The sequence below is a fragment of the Eublepharis macularius genome, chromosome 18 (genome assembly GCF_028583425.1).
Source record: "Eublepharis macularius isolate TG4126 chromosome 18, MPM_Emac_v1.0, whole genome shotgun sequence".
Taxonomy (NCBI): domain Eukaryota; kingdom Metazoa; phylum Chordata; class Lepidosauria; order Squamata; family Eublepharidae; genus Eublepharis; species Eublepharis macularius.
In genome coordinates, this window is record NC_072807.1 from 11,518,852 (window position 1) to 11,538,387 (window position 19,536).

At 42.1% G+C, this 19,536-nt stretch overlaps 1 protein-coding gene across 2 annotated transcripts in view; it reads right to left on the reverse strand.

Moving 5' to 3' along the window:
• Window positions 1–972: 972 nt before the first annotated feature.
• The window catches only part of RIMKLB (ribosomal modification protein rimK like family member B), a 66,493-nt gene continuing 47,929 nt past the window's right edge, over window positions 973–19,536 (reverse strand). For both annotated transcript variants that reach the window (XM_055002272.1, XM_055002273.1), the window contains 4 exons: window positions 17,577–17,807; window positions 9,166–9,252; window positions 6,990–7,193; window positions 973–2,385 (listed from right to left, as the gene is read on the reverse strand). In XM_055002272.1, coding sequence (XP_054858247.1) covers window positions 1,922–2,385; window positions 6,990–7,193; window positions 9,166–9,252; window positions 17,577–17,807 — 986 coding nt within the window. In that variant the 3' untranslated portion in view covers window positions 973–1,921. The remainder of the gene's footprint in view (window positions 2,386–6,989; window positions 7,194–9,165; window positions 9,253–17,576; window positions 17,808–19,536) is intronic.

Below are 19,536 nucleotides of genomic sequence, written 5' to 3' on the forward strand. Positions count from 1 at the left end.
AATGGTGTGTATTTAAGGTCCGAGTGCAGGTAAGCAGCCAAGTGCAGAAGATGAGCCAGAGGGGTGGAACGCGGAGGGCAAAGGGGACCTGTTCCCTTGAAGCATCCAATAAAAGCAGCACTGCACACATACGCTGGCAACCCTCCCCAAAAACATCTTTCCATTGCAAAGATTGTACTGTGTGTGTGTGTGTGTTTAAAAACGAGAGGGCTTGGTGTGTGTTTGTGTTTCCCTGTAGTTCCAATACTAATATGTACCCCAAACAAAATACATGTGAGAAGTGGGTGAGGAGGAGGAGAATGTGGCCATTAAAACAGATCCACAGTTGCTGTTTTGGTTCTTTTATCAAATTTAATAAGAAAATGCACAGCCAGAAGTATCAGAGTGGGGAAGAGGAGATCACCAGGCATTCTGGAAAAGAGTGACGAACCAGACAAACAAAAAACTAATGACAAAACAAAGCAAAATACAGACACATACATAAAGGCCTGAGATCCACATATTCCTTTAAGGCCTTAAATCAGGTTCCCATTCTGGCTGGGCCTTAATAGAAGAAAAGTGTCCTGCATTGTTTCCTAAAATGAAGCTCAGTCTCTCTCTCTCTCTCTCTCTCTCTCTGTCCAGAAGTCAGTCTACCTTAGATTTCAATGTTTTCTTTAAAAGTGAATTACTACAAAAAGTAGTAACATATTAAGGTTGCTCCAAATGAGTCGTGAAATTTGCAACCACTTTAACCCTCCTCCACACCCCCTCCCACTATTTTCTGGGCAACAGATTAAAAAAATAAGATGTACAGGCGTCTAGGTCTTTATTGTTATCATTAAATAGTGCAGGGGTATGTTTTTGGCCACTGTTAAAGATGCAGGCATTGAGAAGGGAGTGTCAGATGAGTATGTATTAGAAATGTAACATTAACATAGCATATATTTTGCAAAAAGGACTAAAACACTAACAAATACAAGTCAATGCACATTTGTTTTAAACTAGTGTAATTCTTTTTCACATTGGATTAAACATTATTTTGTACACCAAACATGAACAGTGCTGTTTATCTTTGCCGTTCGTGCAAGAGGAAAGATGCCGCTTCTGCCATCAATAATAAGCACGTCTGAAATTTTTACACATCTTTTTCTCTCCGCCCCCCGCCCCACCCCGAATTAAAATTCCACACACATACGCTAAAATCTTTCTCTTTAAGGACTTTTTTTTTCTTTTTAAATATAAACAAATATGGAACAAACCCATTTGTTAATACTGAGATGGCAGAAGTTGCAGGTTTGCTTCAAAAGCTCATACTGAACTAACAAATGCCGTTCCCTACTAAAGCGTTTTAAAGGCTATGCCCTCCAAGGCCCCTGTAGGCTCTTCGACAGCCTACAAATCCAAGTGAACTAAGGGTGGGAAATGCTGGTATTTCGTGCCTTTGGAAGAAAAGAGGCTGCCCTGACCCCCATCAACTCCTACGGAACATACAGCAAGGGACATACAGCAACCTACAGGGCTGAGCTCCAACAAGGCGGGGGAACGGTTTGCAGAAACATTAGTTCACAGATGCCTCTGGAGGGCTCAACACAACCTTTGAAAGCACATATCAAGCTGAAACAGTACCCTATGAACACACATGCTCTGCAGTGGGTGTTAAGATCACAGTGGCATCCCTAACAAAAGAGAAAGGTTTTTATACCCCTAGAAATACAGGCTTTTAACTAGGTATTGCAATTGGCTCCCCAAAATACAAATGAAAAGTATGTCCTGCCAGTTTAATAAGTCGCAAAAGCAGCATTCACAGAACATGCGTGTTTGGATCTTTCTCCCCTTCCCTATTCCCCATGAGTTGCTTCTGATAAACAGCACTACAAGTTGGTCATTAAAAAAAATGTACAAGAAAGTTGGTCATATATATATATACACGTTTGTGGCATCACTCCACCAGGAGCTTAATCTCATTGGCTATTAGCTGGTTCATGTTGAATAGACCCTCCGGGAGCTTGGTGAGCAACTCTCTCTCTGTGGTTTCAGGGTCGCTGTCGACAGAGCTGGAGCTAGCGCTCATGTTATCGACAGTGGCGCTAGCTGGAGGGCCCAGCTCTGGCTCGCTAGTCTCGCTAGCCGTGGATACCACAGAGAGCAAGGACATGCGTCGCATCAAGCGACCGGGGGGAAGAAGGGAAGCGGCATAGTCCGCTATGATACCAGCTACGTCTAGATTACAAGCCTTGTCAAAGGCAATGAAACCTACATTTGCATTGGCCTCGCAGACGTAGAATGAGCCATCATCCTTCATTAGGAGGTCGATGCCACAGACATCCATCCCCAGGATGTTAGACACCTGGATTGCCAGCTGCTTGCCTTGTTCACTCAATGAGCACATCATGCCTATGCCACCTGATGGAAGAAAAAGACCAGTCTTAAGTGCGGAACTGTGTTAAACTTCACATGCTGAACTGGGGAAAGATGGCCTATTCTTTAGCTGAGGCAGTTCCATGAAAAGCCACGGGCCAGACAAACAGGTCTGGCTTGAATGGTAGTACAGGGTTTAGGGGAGGCAGATAAACAGTGTTGGGGGGAAGCCTGTGAACTCCACTTGAACAACAAGAGAAACTGAACCCACTTTCTATAACTGAATGGGATACAAAAAAACTTTTAAAGGTGAAAGATTTCCAAAAATGTTGAAGCCATGGAAACCCACCCCCCTAGTTTCTTATATTTAAAAAAAAATTGGAAATGTGGGGGTTATCTAAATATATACACCATTTTCTTATAAAACCTAAATGTATTGTTTTAACACAAACTGCATCTGTTAACTACACACAAACATATTTAAAAACAGCATAATCTGGGGGGCGGGGGGTTGATCCTCACTTTGGCACCATGGTCAGAATTACATATATACATATATCTTTGTATACTATAGACATGCAATATTATCAAGGATATATATGTTGTTTAAATAGTACTAATGTTATCCACAATTAACGTGCTGAAAGTATTGAACTTTTCTGTAGTGTATTGCCATCACACACATTACAGCATATTAATCGTTAATGTAATTCTGACCATGGTCCCAGAAAGAGGATCAAAAAAATCCACACAATGGGACCATGTACAGATTAGAAGATTCCTTGGGTTTGTAAGAAAAATCCCCATTTATAGAAAAATCTGAAAAGTGGACTCTTAAAAAAAAAACCCAAAACTATTGCTCATACAGATACTATAAAGTAAAGGAAAAAAGAAATCAAGTTGCCATTTAGGGATTTGCTTAGAAGTCCCAACAAACATTGCCAGGGTGGGTGCTGTCTGCCAGGGGAAGAGAAGGCAGACACTGAGTGATTCCGCACACGTTGGATAATGCACTTCCAATCCTCTTTATAGATAATTTGGAACGGATTTTTTTGTGTGCAGAACAAAAAATCCATCTCAAACGACTGATAAAGTGCATTGAACGTGCATTATCCAACGAGTGCGGAATCAGCCAATGATAGGACAGGAAGAAAGAAGCTGAGTGGCAGGACTGGGCAGGCAGGGGGAGAAGATGGTGGTGGCAGGAGGGCAGAGGGGTGCAATTCCCTTTCCTTACAGGTTCATCACTTCTCATTCTCTAAGAATGCAGGTTTTCACATTTCAAATGAGCAAGACAATGCCTTTAAAATATTCACCAAATCCAAAAGAGAAAATATTTCATAGAAGCTTTTTTTTAGAGTCCCCCAAAATTTGCAATTTCGTTGTTAGAAACATCATCAGAGGAAAAACTCCCCCCTCCCTCATTTTCGCAGGCTTTCCTATTTCTGGAAACCTTTAACCAAGGAGCTAAGGAACATTTTGTTCATGAAGAGGAGAATTCAACAGAAAGATCAGAATCCTGTAACATAATCCTAAGGGGAGGTGCTGAAAGTGATCAAGAAGCCAACAGGCCCCTATGTCCACATACCTGGCAGTTACACCAGTATAAATCCAAGTTATGCTAGCGCTGCCTCCTGCCGCCACTCTGCCAGGCTGCTGTGCTGGTGGGGAGCTGCCATGGCCCAATGCTGGTGGACCTGGAGTGTAAACCCCTGTGCAGGTGCAGGAGTAGGCAAGCCAGGGTGTGGGGCAGGTGTCAGTCGGCTCCCTAAGCTGTTCCAGGCTTGGGAATGGCCCAAACAGCAGTGGAAAGTTGTGCCACAAAAAGGTGACATAGCCCATAGGTGCCCCCATGCAATGGGAAAAGTTGGCTGCCCCTTCACCATGCATGGCCCTGCCCAAAACAGCTCAAAGGAGCACAGGATGCCGACTATGACTAATTCGCCTGTGCTGCAGCAGCAGCCAAGCATCCTGGCTAGCACCCAATCACACCCCCCCACACACACTCACACCCTACATAAACTCCAGCTGGGGTACCGATGAACTTGGTCAGTAGGGGGCGTGGCACAAGGCTCTGCCTGAGAGCCCTCTGCTGTGGGCACCTTGGTCATGGGGAAAACACAGAGTAGGCACTTTGCAAAATTGGGCAAGCATACAGGGGAAATCTAAGTCCAGGATGTCTGAATGTAAGGAAAATGCTCTCGAACAGGCTTCTAATTGTACAAGTTTGACACTTTGGTTCAGGCTCTTGTCTGTGCAGGCCTGTTTCGAGAAAAAGTCTCTTGGCCTGCTAATTGCATACACCTGTGGATTGTTCAGGTCGCTTGAGAAAATGTCCTTGGAAGCTTGGAGCCTGGTAGCTGAAGTCATCTGAAATCTGTACTCCCCATAGTTCCTCATGCTGTAATGCCAATTAAGTTGATGAGCCCTAGTTGATTCATTGCGTTGGTGTGCTGACCACCTCAGACCTCAAGAAGTCTCATTGTCTCTAGGCAGAGTTCAGCCATTAATGCCTACCACTATGTGAGAAGAGGAGCTTAGCTCCAAGCCCCTCTATCAGCATGCCTAGAGATGGCTGGCAGGGATGGACTCTTTGCTAATGCCTTGGTAGGAATAACCAGCCTTGGAACCAAGTCAGAGAATTGTTAGATAGCCAGCTTGCAGTATTTTTAGCTAGACCGATAGTATTTAGAATAGCAAAGTCTTATTTGTTTTGTGCCTTGCTTGTCTTTTAAGAGCAATTCCTGCTTTGCCTACGCTCCTACGTTCTTCTTCAATAAACTACAATAACATACTTTACCTGCCTGTCTCCAGAGTTACTTGCCAAAGGTATACACGCACACAGAGTGGACTCGAGGCTGAAAAGCCTCACGAAACATAGTCCAGAGCGTCCCGGGTACTCCTGAAGCGGCTATGATCCAGCATGCAGGAACAGAAAGGAGGGTCTTGGGATCCTGACACTGACTAACGTCTCCCATTCCAGGACCCTAACTGGTACCCCCGTCTCCAGAGTCTCGGCTCAAAGGGGGTGAGCAGAGTGGCACTGGCAGGCCACGGTTACAACTGCTGCCAGGGACGGATTCCGCCTTTGCCTGCTATCATGGAGCTGTCAACAGCAGCTGCCATGCGACCGGTGGATGCCGCCAGATTTCTATGGGAACGAGAGTGTGCGCTCTGCTGGCCGTGGTTGGCCGGGCTTGCCCACCTGCGTATCTCCTTCCTCAAAGACTTTCGGAAACAAAGTGACACCACTGAAGTGAAGACAGGCAACCACACACCACTACCTCAACAGAGCTTAGGACTGCTCTGCTAATGAGAAAATCATATCCGATGAAAAATTGGTATTGCTGGGTTTAAATTTTATAGAAAAAAAGAAACCTATTAGGTGTGCACTGCACTGTTATGTTAAAGGTAGCAGGGAACGTAACGTTAGATATATTTTAAAAGGTAGTCACAGGATCACGATGGATGCGGTACAATGTTGCTTTATGTTGCCATAAAGCAACATTGCATCAGAGCATACAATGAACTACAAAATTCTAATTTTGACCTTCGAGTGCAAACCAGGAAAGCAACCAGGGTAAAATACTATTTTTCCTCAACTAATACCGAACTGACTGGGCAAAACAAACATGGATGATTTTAAACGGGCTATACTCAAGGTACAATAAATGACGATGAAGCTACCTCTCATTAATTAGCCAAAATTAACAGTCAGCTAAATCTGTACTAAAAAGAGATGCAGAAATAGCAACACTGAGCTGCTTCTGTAATTAGCAGTGACACAAGTTTTCTAGGAGAATTTGAATCAGATAATTTTCTGGAAAAATTCAAATTAAAGTAAATAATTTTAATAATTATTAAAATAGTTTTAATGATTTAAAAATGTTACCAAAATTCAAACAGTATTAGCAAAAATAAGGCAAATACAGCATGTACAAGCTTTGGCATTGTCCATGCCATTCAAAATGACTGATTTGCAGCACAACAGCTGTGACTATAGATACAGACTATATTTACATATGTAGGGCAGAAAATTTTCCACAGAAAAATATAGTACTGGACAGGGCTTTTTTTCAGCTGGAATGCGGTGGAACGGAGTTCCGGAACCTCTTGAAAATGGTCACATGGCCAGTGGCCCCGCCCCCTGATCTCCAGACAGAGGGGAGTTAAGATTGCCCTCCGCGCCGCTCAATCTCAACTCCCCTCTGTCTGGAGATCAGGGGTGGGGCCACCAGCCATGTGACCATTTTCTCCAAGGGCAACCCGCTGAGTTCCACCACCTCTTTTCCCAGAAAAAAAGCCCTGGTACCGGAAATTTTTCCGGAAAAAATTCTGCCTTATATCACTGGTAATTAGGGAAAGATATAACAACATGAACTGAAATTGTAAAATAATCCACTTTCTCACAGAGGCTCAAGGCTGAGTACATGGTTTGAGTCAGTACAGTCAATTTCAAAAAACATTTCAATAAACAATGTACTCTCCTTCCCATTTCTTTCAGACATTTATAGCACCAACTATATTTAATTTTCCCTGTAACACTGGATTTAAAGCAGCATTTCATGCAAAAGGATTAGTGTTCAAGCGCTCCCTGATGGCCATCAGAAAAGGTCCATCAAGACTAGACATGTTTCTATCATTCTTACCAAGTGAGCAATTGCTTTGCATTCTACCATCTGTTGAGCAACGCAGCATTGTTCCCACTACACGGCCTCCCACTACGATGACACGCACATCTTTGCCATGGGACTCCTGGATGTATTTCTGGAATAGATAAGGGGCCTCATGACGGATTAGATGGCTCAGGTCGGCCAAGTGGTGCTTGTCTCTTGCTAGAAACACAGCTTTGCCTGCATAAGAGGACAGGATAGAGGGGAAAAATGGGTTATGGAAATCTCTGTAAATTATGCCCTTCTAAAAGAGTAAAAGCGGCAATGGAGTGGAATACTCTCTATGCATGAATGAATGTAATAAGGACTGCAAAGCACTCTGCAGGCTGAGTAGTGCAATAAAAGTAGCATTCTTTTCAAAACTGCCTTAAAGTAAACCCACAATTCCATTTTATTGCATTTCTTAACTGCCTCAGTAAAAGTTTGGCAGTAACCTTTGATCTTAGACTGATAGCATTCTGGTAGCACTAACAGGACTTGTATCATATCAAAATTTGGGGGTTCTCTAGACACACAGATCAGGGAGGTGCACAGTTTTAAAGATCCCATCCACACTGGAGCCATTTTTCTTGCCTCAGACCCTGTGGCCACCTATTCTTCATCCTGTATATTAAATATTGGAAACTGCAAGATCTATTGGCATGATCTATTGGTTCCGAGCATAGATTTTTTAAAAACAAATTTATGTCTCTAGCCCTTTTTAGTTTCAGAGATATAAGGGGAAAGGTGCACCCCTTATACCTCCAGAAGATGAAGGGCTAGAGACTTACCTTTGGGGGGGGGGAATGAAAATTGGGAATTAATAGATCATGACAAGAAACTGTTAAAATACTATGTTTTAGCAACTGTTGATTTTTAAAAAAGAGCCAAACAAGCCAGAGGAAAAACTGGCAGCCATGGAGGCTGAAGCAAGGAAAGTGTGAGGGGAAGTGCTGCCACTGGGCATCACTGCCACTGCGCTCACCGCACCAACAAGAGCTGGATGGAGAATTCACTCTTTGTGGAGGAAGCAGCCACATAACACAAGAGGCCAGGACAAATGTCAACAAGGACGTGACATTTTTTCTTTTCACTTTACCAGTGCAGGCATTTTTTTGGTATAATGAAAGAAATTACAAGTTGCTCTTATAGCAATTGTATTAAAGAATCCAGAAGAGAGGGGAAATAGAAAATAAGAAATTTTAACCAACACCTAGAACTTCCATGGCCAAAAACGACAAGAAAAATCAGACACTATTCATTATCGAATTGCTAAGATTTGGGCAATAGCAAGCATGGTGAAATTATATCATAAGATACACTGTCCTGTTTTGTTCCAAAATAGATGGATAATCAAAAAACCACCTGCCAGCTTTCTTATTCTTGAATAACTGATTATTTAATTGTTATATTGATACACCAGGCTACATCAGTAGTTGAAGGATAAGCATTTTGATTTCTCTTACTGTGAAAATGATTCAAAATGGAAACAGGAATGCAATTATGGGATTTTTTGTTATTAGGTAATCATTAATATCATATAATCCCCTGATAATTTTGTATTAGTTTATTATGCAAGGAAGGGTAGATTCTCCCGCATAGCTGTAAACCAGGGCTTTTTTTCTGGGAAAAGAGGTGGTGAAACTCAGTGGGTTGCCAGCACAGGGGGCAACTCCTGGCAGGAGGTGATGCCCCTGGTACCACATGTGCACACGTAAAGTGTGCGCATGCTCCCAGGACCGCACAATGATGTCACTTTTGGTCAGCTGGAATAAGGGGGGAGTTTTTTAAAGTTTAAACCACCCTTGGTGAAATGGTCACCTGGCCGGTGGCCCCCCCCCTTGATCCCCACACCACAAGAGCAGGCGGCAGCGGTAAAAGCAGGCCGCTCTCGCTGCCGCCGCCTGCTGTTACCAGCGCCTCCCCTCTGCCTGGAGATCAGGGGGCGGGGCCACCGGCCAGGTGACCATTTTCAAGAGGTGCCGGAACTCCGTTCCACCACGTTCCAGCTGAAAAAAAAAGCCCTGGCTGTAACTATCTATTTCTTTCTCGGTAAGACTGAATTTAAGAGGTTCCTCTACCGTTTCAGGCTATTTTGTGGTTAAAGATAGACAGAAGACTTCAGTCAAAGCTGTCTTTATACACAGTGATCTGTACACATGCTTAAACATACCTCTGTGACCACGTGTGTTCTTCACAACCATAGGGAACTCCAAAACTTCTGCTTCATCAATCATTTTGGCAAAATTTTCATGACCACCTGATAGGAAAAAATAATGACAAGTTAGTAAAGATGCTCAGGATATTCTCTTGGAGTTTCTCAGCAGATTCCAAAAAGCAATAACTGAAAAAGAGGAGTCCTGCCCATGCGCTCAGGTAGTCTATTTTCAAATCAGAAACCATTGCTGGTATCTATTGTGTCTTTCTGCATAAAAACTTTCTTCAACCAATTAATTTAATTATGCTTTAGAATACATGTATTTTGGAGAGGCATAATAAAAATATGCTATCAATTTGAAACCATCGTCTTATTGTCACTTTGTTATGTTTTGTCCTCCTTCAATTTAAAGGGGTAAAATGATCCCAGACACTAATCTGCTAGGCACCCCCTAAGAAAACCAGAGCTGCAACATGGAGATTTAAATCTCTCTCAGTCCACACAAGGAAATCTTATTAGAAGTTCCTTGCCTGCCCCAACAAAAATACAACTTTAAAAGACTAGTTTTTAATAACTTTTCATTTCTGAATTTTCAAGGTAACAGTAACACATCAATATCAGTAACATAACGGTAACCAGATTCCAATAAAAGACTAGTTTAAATCTTACCCTTTGTCTGCTATTTGACCATGCTGTTGTAAGGATGCCAGGCAACTCTCAAGACAGAGACTTGACTTCATGAGTAAACGTTCTTTATAGATATGATGCCAGTATGATACACTTATCCACTCTTGCTAGGACTGGCAGCTACAGACCAGTGTCAAGCAGATATAGGTTTCCCAAGGCTACTCCTAATTCCACCCCCCACTTCTCCTAACAGTCCTCTAACTCTGCAGACAGGAAAACAGGCTGTGTGATTCATGGACTGCTCAAGGTCAAGCAGGCTCCCAGACCTGGGAGAGATTATAACAGGAACAAACACCTCCCGTTTTCAGTTTCCTACCCCAGGTTCAAATAACAGAATCACCCCAACAACATCGGCTTCAGCTGCAGGGGGGTACTGAGTATGACAGGTGATCCTGAGCACCCGACAGCTGTGGAATCACCTCACTGAACGCCAAATTTACTTCTCTTTGCACAGAACTTGTCTGCATCAAATTGGATTGTGTGTGCATTCTACTGAGTCAAGGCACAGCTAGATGTGATGGTATCTTTGGGTCTGACCTGGGGATGCTTCATCCATTTAGAGAGCCAGTGTGGTGCAGTGGCTAGAGTGACAGACTAGGATCTGGGAGACTCAGGTTTGATTCCCTGCTCTGCTATGGAAGCTTGCTGGGTGACTCTGGAACAGCCATACACTCTCAGCCTAGCCCACCCTACAGGGTTTTTTGTGAGGGAAAAATAGAGACGAGAATGATGTACACTTTGAGGAGGAGGGGTGTAAATGAAGTAAAATAAATAAAACTACCCTTCACATACAAACCATAGCACTAATATATGTATTTCTAAACTCTATGCCATTTACTGAATTAATTAAATCCCTTTTCATCTTTGCATAATGAGAGTTTGTAATGGTCTGGCACCAAAGTACAATACAGGCTGGCTGATGCTAGACAAACAAAACTACATCTACTGACATCAAACTTTTAGTTTTAAAGGCATTTAGGAGAATTTTTAGTCTTCTGGAACCTTTAAAATGTTCAAAATTGAAAGTAATTATTCAGGGACAGGTTTTGTCCAAAAGTTTCAGAATCTTTGGACCACAATTTGCTGAGGACTGCTTCTCACTTGACCTTTCACATTTAGCTGCTGATTGCCAAATGCAAAATAAACACACCAAGATCAATTCCATGCACACGCTTTTCTGTGCAACACTGAAGTGCGCTTCCCAGTCACTGCTTCAATTTATCACACTGGAAAAACCAGCAATTTAAATATACGAAGCAAGGTGCAGACATCTTAAATATGCACACAACAGCACATACAGCAGATCAAGCTGAATGAGTAAAAGCCATCACAGTTAGCTCATATTCAGCTGCCTCCATAACATCAGATGTCAGAAATTATTTCCACCTTACGAATTCTGAAAGTTCAGATAAACAGGAGATCACTTACCAATATTTTAAATGCTTACTATACTGTATCCCTTGCTTACATTCTCTTGTCAGGGAACAAAACAAGACCAGAATTGCTAAGTTTTTCCCCCCCAAGCCATAAATGAATATTTAGCAAACTGGGAAGATTCCCTTCAAGAAAAACCTGCTACATTACTTCTCCACAGGTCACCCCTGCATAACAACAGGGACCATGACTAGAGGCCATTTAACCCACGCTATTGCTTACCCTACAACTAAGGCTTTTCATCTCACTGAGCTGCCAGTTGTGAAATCAAAGAAAAGATAATTTTAGATGTCAGCAGGATAATAAATAGAGAAGAAGGGTGGAAGCATAGATGCTGAAAGTCTGGTGATAGGCAGAGTAAACCAAACCTTCCTTGTTCACAATGGAACAGGCAGCACAATGATTCAATCTTTCATGTTTGGAGGAAAAATAAACTGGAGATCAGTACACACGTATATACTTAACTTACATAAATGATACTGCTTTAACAGCCAACTGGCCACAAGCAGCATCTCGCTGAAGCAACCCTTTTATTATCCCCTTTTATATTTAATTACCAGCAACAAAAATTTTGCAACCAACAACCTGGTTCTTTTATCATTATCTAATAATAACATCTGAATTCATCTCTGCAAAAAAGGACATAGTTTATAAAATATAAACTGCCCTAAATGTTTCTTTAACTTCCCCCAAAGCAACAAAACATGTTCCAAAGTCTCAATTTGACCATCTCCACATTTACACCATCTATCCAAATAAGGTACACCAGCACAACAGCCCTCCATAACCATAGAAAGAAAGACATCTAGCCTAGCCAGCCTGAACGCCCTTCTATAGAGGGGCTCTGTTAAGAAAAGGACATATCCTGGAATAGAACTGGAGGGGTTTAAGCCATGAGTGGCCACTGAGCACACACATGCTTTCTCCCGCATACTACTAAAATCCAAGGCTGTCACAGCTAACTTGATTTCTTTTATCTCATATACATTATTTGGGTTAAAGCCCAATGACTGAAACCTATTTTCAATTACCTTTTTCCAAGAGGACAATGGTGAATCCTTTGCAAAAAAAAAGCTTAGCAGCCCCTTTATTAATTGTAAGACTCTTTTGATATAGCAGAAATAATCTTTGCCGTGCTAAAACTTCCAAAGGTTTCTGATTTAGTTCTGCTCTGAGGGATACCCCAGAGACACAATTTGTCATGCCTGACATTCTATGGAGAAACTGCATTAGTACTTGGTCAACTGATTCATCTACTGCATCAATCAAAACCCTAACATCATATAATATTTGGAGAATTACTTTGGCATTAAATGCTTAATTGCTCCACCCCCGAGTATGAAAAAAGTGACTTAAGGCACTGCTGGATACATTCGCTTTGTGTTTAATACTTTTCAGATGTAATCGCTAGCTGAGATTTGCTTGGAATATAATACCCAGATAATGAAATTGTCTAACTTGATCAACTGTCTTTCCATTAACTTGCCAATTTTATTTAAGAATATTTCTTGCTTTAGAAAAGACCACAATTTTAGGTTTCTGTGTATTTAAAGAGTCCCTCATTTGGACAATATTCAGAGAAGGCCTTAAGTTATTTAGGAAGGCCTACTAGGAAGCGAGAAAGTATTGTCCTCATATAGCATTAACAGTATATTAATGGTATATTAAGAATCCTCTCCATGTAGGTTAAAAATATGGTTCTCCTACACAGACCTGTAAGCCTTTTCCATCTCTCAAGGCTTCTCTCATCTGATTCACTACAAAGCTTCCTTTTACCTGAAGAGAAGTTACAGTATGAGAAGCCTGCACATTCTCCAACCCAGAACCTCTGGAGGCAGAAAGCAGGTTGCTCTTTCTGCCTCCAAAGAGGACGGTGTGGCCACTGTCCTGAGTCTGAAGACTTCCACAGATAACTCTGCTGTCTACAATGTGTGCCTCTCTGGGCCGAGAATTCCTGGCCCTTTAAAAGATATATTCTCTTACAGGAAGATAACCGATTTGAACCAGCACACAGAACAAGTAACAACCAGTGGGCAACATCATAGGAACAGAGTAATCAGGCAGGGACTCAAGAAATTGTGTCTGAGAATGCTGGCAGACGCTCACCCCTCATGAATGTCCTTGCATTAAAGATAACATCCCCCAAAACAGTGGGTGAACACATGCAGATTGTTCATGTCTTAAAGTAAAAGCAGGGTTTATTTGCAGGGGGAACGCACCGGAACAGCGTTCCTGTAGAACTGAAAAGTGGTCATGTGGGTTTTGGCCCCGCCCACGTGATTCCTTTTCCTCCCCTCTGCCTCCCCTCCAAAGAAGGGTAAGCTGCTTCAATTCGTTCTGCTGCTTTATTTTCATTCGTGACTCATGAGTGAGAGTGAGTGAGTGAGTGAGTGAGTGAGTGAGTGAGTGAGTGAGTGAGTGAGTGAGTGAGTGCAAGCCTGGCTGCTGGGCCTGGATTTCCAAAGGAGGAGGGTAAGCTGCTTCAATTCATTCTGCTGCTTTATTTTCATTTGTGACTCCTGAGTGAGAATGAGAGAGAGAGTGTGAGTGAGTGAGTGAGTGAGTGAGTGAGTGAGTGAGTGAGTGAGTGAGTGAGTGTGTGCGTACAAGCTGGGCTGCTGGGCCTGGATCTCCAAAGGAGGAGGGTAAGCTGCTTCAATTCATTCTGCTGCTTTATTTTCATTCGTGACTCGTGAGTAAGTGAGTGCATCCGTGCAAGCAGGGCTGCTGGGGCTGGCTCTCCAGAGGAGGACAAGCTGCTTTGAGGTCTTTCTGCTTTATTTTCAGGAAATACCTGGAGATTTTGGGGGAAAGGGGCCTGAGGTGTGAGTGTTGCATTCTGACACACTTCCGGTAATGTCAGGGGGTGTGCCAAATGCTAATGAGATATGCTAATCAGTTATGCTAATGAGTCCCTGCTGTTCTTTTTCTATGAAATGACCCGAGTAAAAGGAATCTTCACGCTAAATCTAGTGTTTTCACTTGAAGACTGGAGTACACACTAAGACTTCTGAAATGTTGCCAAGCAGGAAATCCAATCAGGGAGAGAACTCTGCCCACCTCCCTGGATATGGAGCTGTCAAATAACGTGTTGAAGGACCCACTGTCCAAACACCACATCAGCTGAGGCAAGAATGTGGACACAGATATCAGAAACAGACACAGATATCAGAAACCAAGGTGATTGTGATCAAGACAGTTGACATAGCTGAGCTCCAGAGTGAACACACAATTCCTTCAGGCACCAGAAGTCCTTGAGAAGAATACGTTATGGTAATGCATTCTCTAATCCAGCTATCGAGAGTCACTTTGAGGACCTTCTTCGCTTTGATGACAGGGTACAATTCAGGATGCTTGAATACCTGCCAGTTTGGATGACTTCCTATTCAACAGCAGAAATCAGACAGCCACTTAAGTTCATGTGTATTCCCAGGAACACATTACTTGCAGCCAAGTAGGGATCAGCTGGGAGTCAACTTATTTATGTATTTGTTTAGTTATTTATAATCCGCTTTCTCACTGAGACTCAAGGCAGATTACACAGCATGAGTCAGTACAGTCAACTTCAAAGCCATTTCAATAAACAATGGTATAGCATCCATAAATGCAAATTTGCAAAGATTTAAAACCTGCAGAAATCCAATACAGTTGAGGAAATGCTGAAACAGAGCATAACCAATTCTAAGACTGACATATTAAACATAAAAACTAACCAGTATAATCAAACTTACAGCAATAGACGGTACATAGTAGTAAAGTCTATAGTCCCTGTCCCTTTACAGATACATCTCTTTGAGACCACTTGTTTATAGTGCAGCCCTTCTATCTGAGTAAAAAGCTCTCTTGAATAAGAGTTATCCACAGCTTGCGGAAAGCCAAGAGAGTGAGAGCTTTCCTGAACTCACCAAGTAGGTCATTGCATAAGATAGGGGCCACCTCAGAGAATGCACGTGTACAGCTGTTGATTTTGTCCATGTGCAGAAGGGCCTGTTCATATGAGTAAAGCTGCCACTGTAAAACATGGGAGAAAGGGGGTCCCGTAGACAGACTAAGGCCATGAAGAGTTTTGTAAGTGAAAGCTAATACCTTAAATTAAGCCTGGTAAATGATAGGTAGCCAGTAAAGTGACTGCAGGATGGGAGTAATATGCACGTTCCTTCTAGATCCCAATAATAACTGAGCTGCAGCATTTTGCACCATCTGGAGTCTTCAAGATAACTTAGAGGGGAGACCTATGACCTACAGACCATATGACCTATGACCTACAGAAGTTAACTCTCAGTGTTACCATGGCATGGATCCAGGTGGCCAGATCAACCGTGTCAAGGTTGAGGGCCATCTTCCAGGCTAGACTGAGTTTGTAGAAAGAATTTTTTGCAGCCATCTTAACTTGCTTTTCTAGAAATAGCACTGGATCCAGTATAACTCCTAGGCTCTTAACTGAGTCTGCCAGAGTCAGACAAACTCCACTGAAAGCAGAGAGTAGAATGTCCTTTAAGATCCATGCCTTTCAAACTTCTGTCTTGTCTGGGTTTAGTTTCAATTTGTTTGTTTTGACCACAGCTGTCAAGCAGCAACCCAAGATCTCTATAGAATTCTGCAATGATTTGGACACTGAGCTATCTGGTGTCGTATGTATATTGATGGCACGCAATTCCATAGGACATTGTACTCCCCACTTATGATGGAGTCCATCTGACTTCTGCAGACTCAGTTAAGAGTCTAGAGGTTAGACTGGATCCAGTACTATTGCTAGAAAATAAGTTAAGGCAGCAGCAAAAAAATGCTTTCTACAACCTCACTCTAACCTAGAAGATGGTTTCCTACCTCGATATGGCTGATCTGGCCACCTGAATCCATGCTATGGTAACATCAAGACTTGACTATTGTAATGCACTATAGACAGATCTCCCATCTAAGTTAACAAGGAGACTCCAGCTGATGTAAAACGTTGCAGCTCGGCTGTTAACAGGAGCAAGCCAGAGCATGAATATCACTCCCATCCTGCGGTAGCTCCATTGGTTACCTATCAGTTACCATGCTCAGTTTTAAGATATTGGCTATCATATACAAAGCTCTTCATACCTAGGTCCAGCACACCTACAGGACCACCTCTCTGCCTATCCACCTCTCTCACCTTTCCATGGCAGCTTTGTTCATCTGAACAGGGTCTCCTGCAGGTGCCAGTCTGCAGACGGGCGAAATCAACAGCTGCCTGTACATGTGCATTCTCTGTGGTGGCCCCTGTCCTTTGGAACAGCCTGCCTGAGGTCAGGAGAGCCCCCACTATCCCAACTTTCCACAAACGATGCAAAACTGAATTTTAAAGGGCTTTTTTTGCTCAGATAGGAGGGCTGTATTGTAGGGAAGGGGTCTCAAAGAGATGCTTCACGAATGAGTTAGGGACCATAGTCTTCACCACTATGTTGCCTTACGTCCAATCTGTTGCTTTAAGTATGTGCTCCTATGTACTACCTGTGTTTCACGTTCAATCCTATTGGGTAGTTCTATGTTGTCGAATGTCAGTCCTAGAATTGCTTATGCTTTGTTTTAGCATTTCTTCAACTCTATATTGGATTTTCACTAATGCTATCTTTGTAAATTTGCATTTATTTACTCTATAGCATTGCTTATTGAAATGTCCTTGATATTGACTGTACTAATCTCACACTATGTAATCCACCTTGAGTCTCAGTGAGAAAAGCGGACTGTAAATGACATAAATAAACAAACAAGCAAGCAAATAAATGAGGGAGGAGAGATGAAACCAGTGATACGGGTCATCTTAGATGTTACAGCGTATGGGAATGATTTTCTACCTGTTTATCTATACAGAAGAGATTTGACTGTCAATCCCAGTTATAAAAAACATGCTGCTGTTAAGCTTTTATAAATCAATAAATGGTAAAAGGTGCATAATCATGTTCTTAATTATATGTAGATTTGAGACAACAGAATTAATTTAGTAGGTCACTGAAATATTTGTCTATCCCAATACAGACAATAAAGTAAAGGTGGAGTTGAGGGGGGGGGGAAGCAAGAATTAAGAGGCTAATAATGTGGTCATTTCAATTACTCTCTTGTGGGCTTCATTTCAGTAGGGAAGGACAACAAAGGGATTTATTATGGCATCGACTTTCATGAGCTAAAAGGTAAAGCTCTGCTGGTTTTTTACAACAGGCTAAAACAGCAGCTCTTTTAAATAAAAACTCTTTTTAAAATCAATTTGACAACACCTCTCACTGTTTGTAAGTGCCTAGTCACTATGGATCACAATGTCCATTCATTCAGTATAGAGAGCTTACCATAGGAGAAGGTATCCGGAAGAGGCACGCCATGGCCAGCCAGTTCTTGAAAAGTCCAAAACTTGTTGACGCAGTTGAGTATGGCTTGGGGACGGTTCATCAGCCGGCACCCCATCTTCTCCAGATGGCGAAGAACTGTAACGTCACTGTCGCTCTGCACCCATGGTGTTGGCACACGAACCACGACGACTTGTGGGTAAGCAGTGATGAGCTCCCCATTAACACGAAGACCTGCAGAAAGAAGGAAGAGAGAGGAAATTTGATCGAAATCCCAGGGATCAAGAACACACAGAGGAAACAACAAGCTTTCTTGGGCAACAATCATTCACTGGACAGTCAGCCATATATGCGTATTATTTACCCACTATGAACGGTTCATACTGTCAACAGCATCATTTTTACATATCAAAGAATCTGGGCCTTGTAAGACATGACATTTCTCCTTTGGAGGCAATGTCCTCTGAACATCTGCAGAGTTCCTTCCTTGCTTATTTTCAAGATGCATGTTAGGAAACATGTTTTGCCAGACTTCTGAAGATCATTAGAAGACAGACAGTATCTTTAACGTTGATAAATTGTTCCTGAATTAGTTTCAAAGACTGGCTTCATACAGTTGATTGTTGTTCTATTCGTATTCCAAGCTAGGCTGCATCAGCTAGCCTAAAGGCATGGTAAAAACACAAGAAATAATGAAATACTAATTCCTTTGTCCATGAAGGATAGAGAACGTTCTACTAACTGCTATAAGTGAAGTAGTTAGAAGAGGACTGAGTGGGAAGACACCCTTTCCACCATAAAGGTCATGTGCACTTAAGTGATACAGACTCTTGGACAGGAAGGGACATGTTGCAATTCCTGGGCTAATGATCAAGAATGGTCCAAAGCCGATTCTGCACAAATATAGATCTCATCAATGTGACAACACACAAAACACAACGAGACGGAAGACGCAAACACTTTACCCTGGGAAAAGGGCTGTTTTCTTTCCTGTAAATTCTTGTTCTGAGGAGGCAGCAGGAGGCAATTGTCATCTTGCTTTAAATTCTAACCAGGATCCCTAAATTGAAACGCATGGCTCAGAGAACAGAATGAGTTGAATGGCCCTACTGCTTCCACCTCAAGAAACGGGAATTTACAGGTTAAAAAACACTGGTTGTTTGATTCCCTGAACCCACAATGATTCCCCATAGCCAAAGCTATCTGCTTTTATCAGACTGTCTAAAATCTTGAGATTTGACCGTCTGTGTTTTTATGTGCGTGTGTAATTATTGTTTTATTAAAATGTGTATTTCTTCACCATTTATTTATTCAAAGACTTTTAGACTGCCTTTGGTTCATAATAAAACACATACCATGAAAATACAATATTAAAAAATATAACATACATATCCCTAACAGATTAAAGACAAGACAGAAATAGTCGTAGCCCTGATTAGCAGCAGAAGCCTCAACAGGTGGCCCTTACAGTTGCTAAAAGACTTGTACTTCAGCACTGGAAAGAGAAAAGCCCACTTCCTGTAATTCACTGGATTGAAGACGTCATACACTTATTAACATTTTGACCGTATCGCATATAGAAGGCAATTGCGTATGGACTTATTTTTAGACATTTGGAAATCTTTTACAGAAACCTATGCATCGATCTCCTAATAGTGTTTTTGGAGCCAGCACTTCTTTTGTTACCTTTTTATGTGTTTTCTGTTTTGCACTAATAAAATAATAAACATTAAAAACAAACCTGATGGCACACTTGAATAAAATCTTAAACAACTCACAGAAGGCAGACAGACTTGCAACAGCCAGTACTTTGACTGACGGCACGTTGCAGTGCATCCATGTTACTAAGTTGATTTTTGCATACAGCAGAAGAGAACATGGGCTCTCTTCTATCCCGCAATCTTCCTGTAAACTTTGTTCCAGTAGTGCCATTATGCTCATCTATGGAATGCTGGACATGTAC